At 39.5% G+C, this 1,193-nt stretch overlaps 1 protein-coding gene across 1 annotated transcript in view; it reads left to right on the plus strand.

The window, feature by feature from the left end:
- Window positions 1-1,193, plus strand: part of AK7 (adenylate kinase 7) — a 96,811-nt gene that overhangs the window by 72,008 nt on the left and 23,610 nt on the right. Inside the window, 1 exon segment of the mRNA XM_003787088.1 lies at window positions 795-923. Within this exon segment, the coding sequence (XP_003787136.1) occupies window positions 795-923 (129 nt within the window).

The raw sequence follows: 1,193 nt of genomic DNA on the forward strand, positions 1-1,193 counted from the left end.
AAAAAAAAAAAAAAAGAAAGAAAGAAAAGAAAGAAAAGCTCATTATATTCTCCTACTTTATTGTGCATTAGGATTCACATGCATGTTCAAAATATAAAATCACTTTTTTTTTTGCAGTTTTTGGCCGGGGCTGTGTTTGAACCTGCCACCTCTGGCATATGGGGCTGGTGACCTACTCCTCTGAGCCACAGCGCTGCCCCCAAATCACATATTTTTTACTTTAAGGACAAAATGGGTATTTCCAACGGTACCTTTCACTATACAAGAATGATTTTTTTTTAGACCGAGATTAATTTTTTTTTTTTTTGTACACAAAGTTTCACTTTGTCACCCTTAGTAGAGTGCCATGGTGTTATAGCTCACTGCAATCTCATATTCTTGGACTCAAGTGATTCTCTTGCCTCAGCCTTCCAAGTAGCTGGGAGTACAGGTGCCCGCCATAACGCCTGGCTATTTTTAGAGATGAGGTCTGGCTCTGGTTTAGGGTGGTCTCAAACATGTGAGCTCAATACACCTGCCTCGGCATCCCAGAGTGCTAGGAGTACAGGCGTGAGCCACTATGCCAGCTCTGGATTAATGTTTTATTAATGATATCTTACATCCATACTGTGCGTTTCTAAGATTTACATCCAAAGAGCATATTGTATTTACATGCAACAAACAGCCCAAAATAACAAATTCAAACTACAGCTGCATTAAGACTATGGTTTACACAACAATTTTTGAGGTATCTACAGAACATAACCTTTATGTGGAATGTGACTCCACAGTAATACATTTTTTCTTTTTATCAGGTCGAATAGAAGATCAATATTTAATTAGATTTGTTAAAGAAAAGCTAAAATCAATGCCTTGCAAGAATCAAGGCTATATTTTGGATGGATTCCCAAAGACCTATGATCAAGCAAAAGATCTTTTCAATCGTAAGTTTGAGTATTCCCTTCATTTTGAGTATTCATATTCAGATAAATTGTAACTTTATTCTTCACAGTAATTGTCAATTAAAAAAAAAATTGGAGGCTTGGCGCCTGTGGCTCAAGTGGCTAAGGCGCCAGACACATAAACCTAAGGTGGCGGGTTCGAATCCAGCCCGGGCCTGCCAAACAACACTGATGGCTACAACCAAAAAATAGCTGGGTGTTGTGGCAGGCGCCTGTAGTCCCAGCTACTTGGGAGGCAGAGGCAGGAGACTC

Source organism: Otolemur garnettii, unplaced genomic scaffold (assembly GCF_000181295.1).
Source record: "Otolemur garnettii isolate 467f Iridium unplaced genomic scaffold, OtoGar3 scaffold00020, whole genome shotgun sequence".
Classification (NCBI taxonomy): domain Eukaryota; kingdom Metazoa; phylum Chordata; class Mammalia; order Primates; family Galagidae; genus Otolemur; species Otolemur garnettii.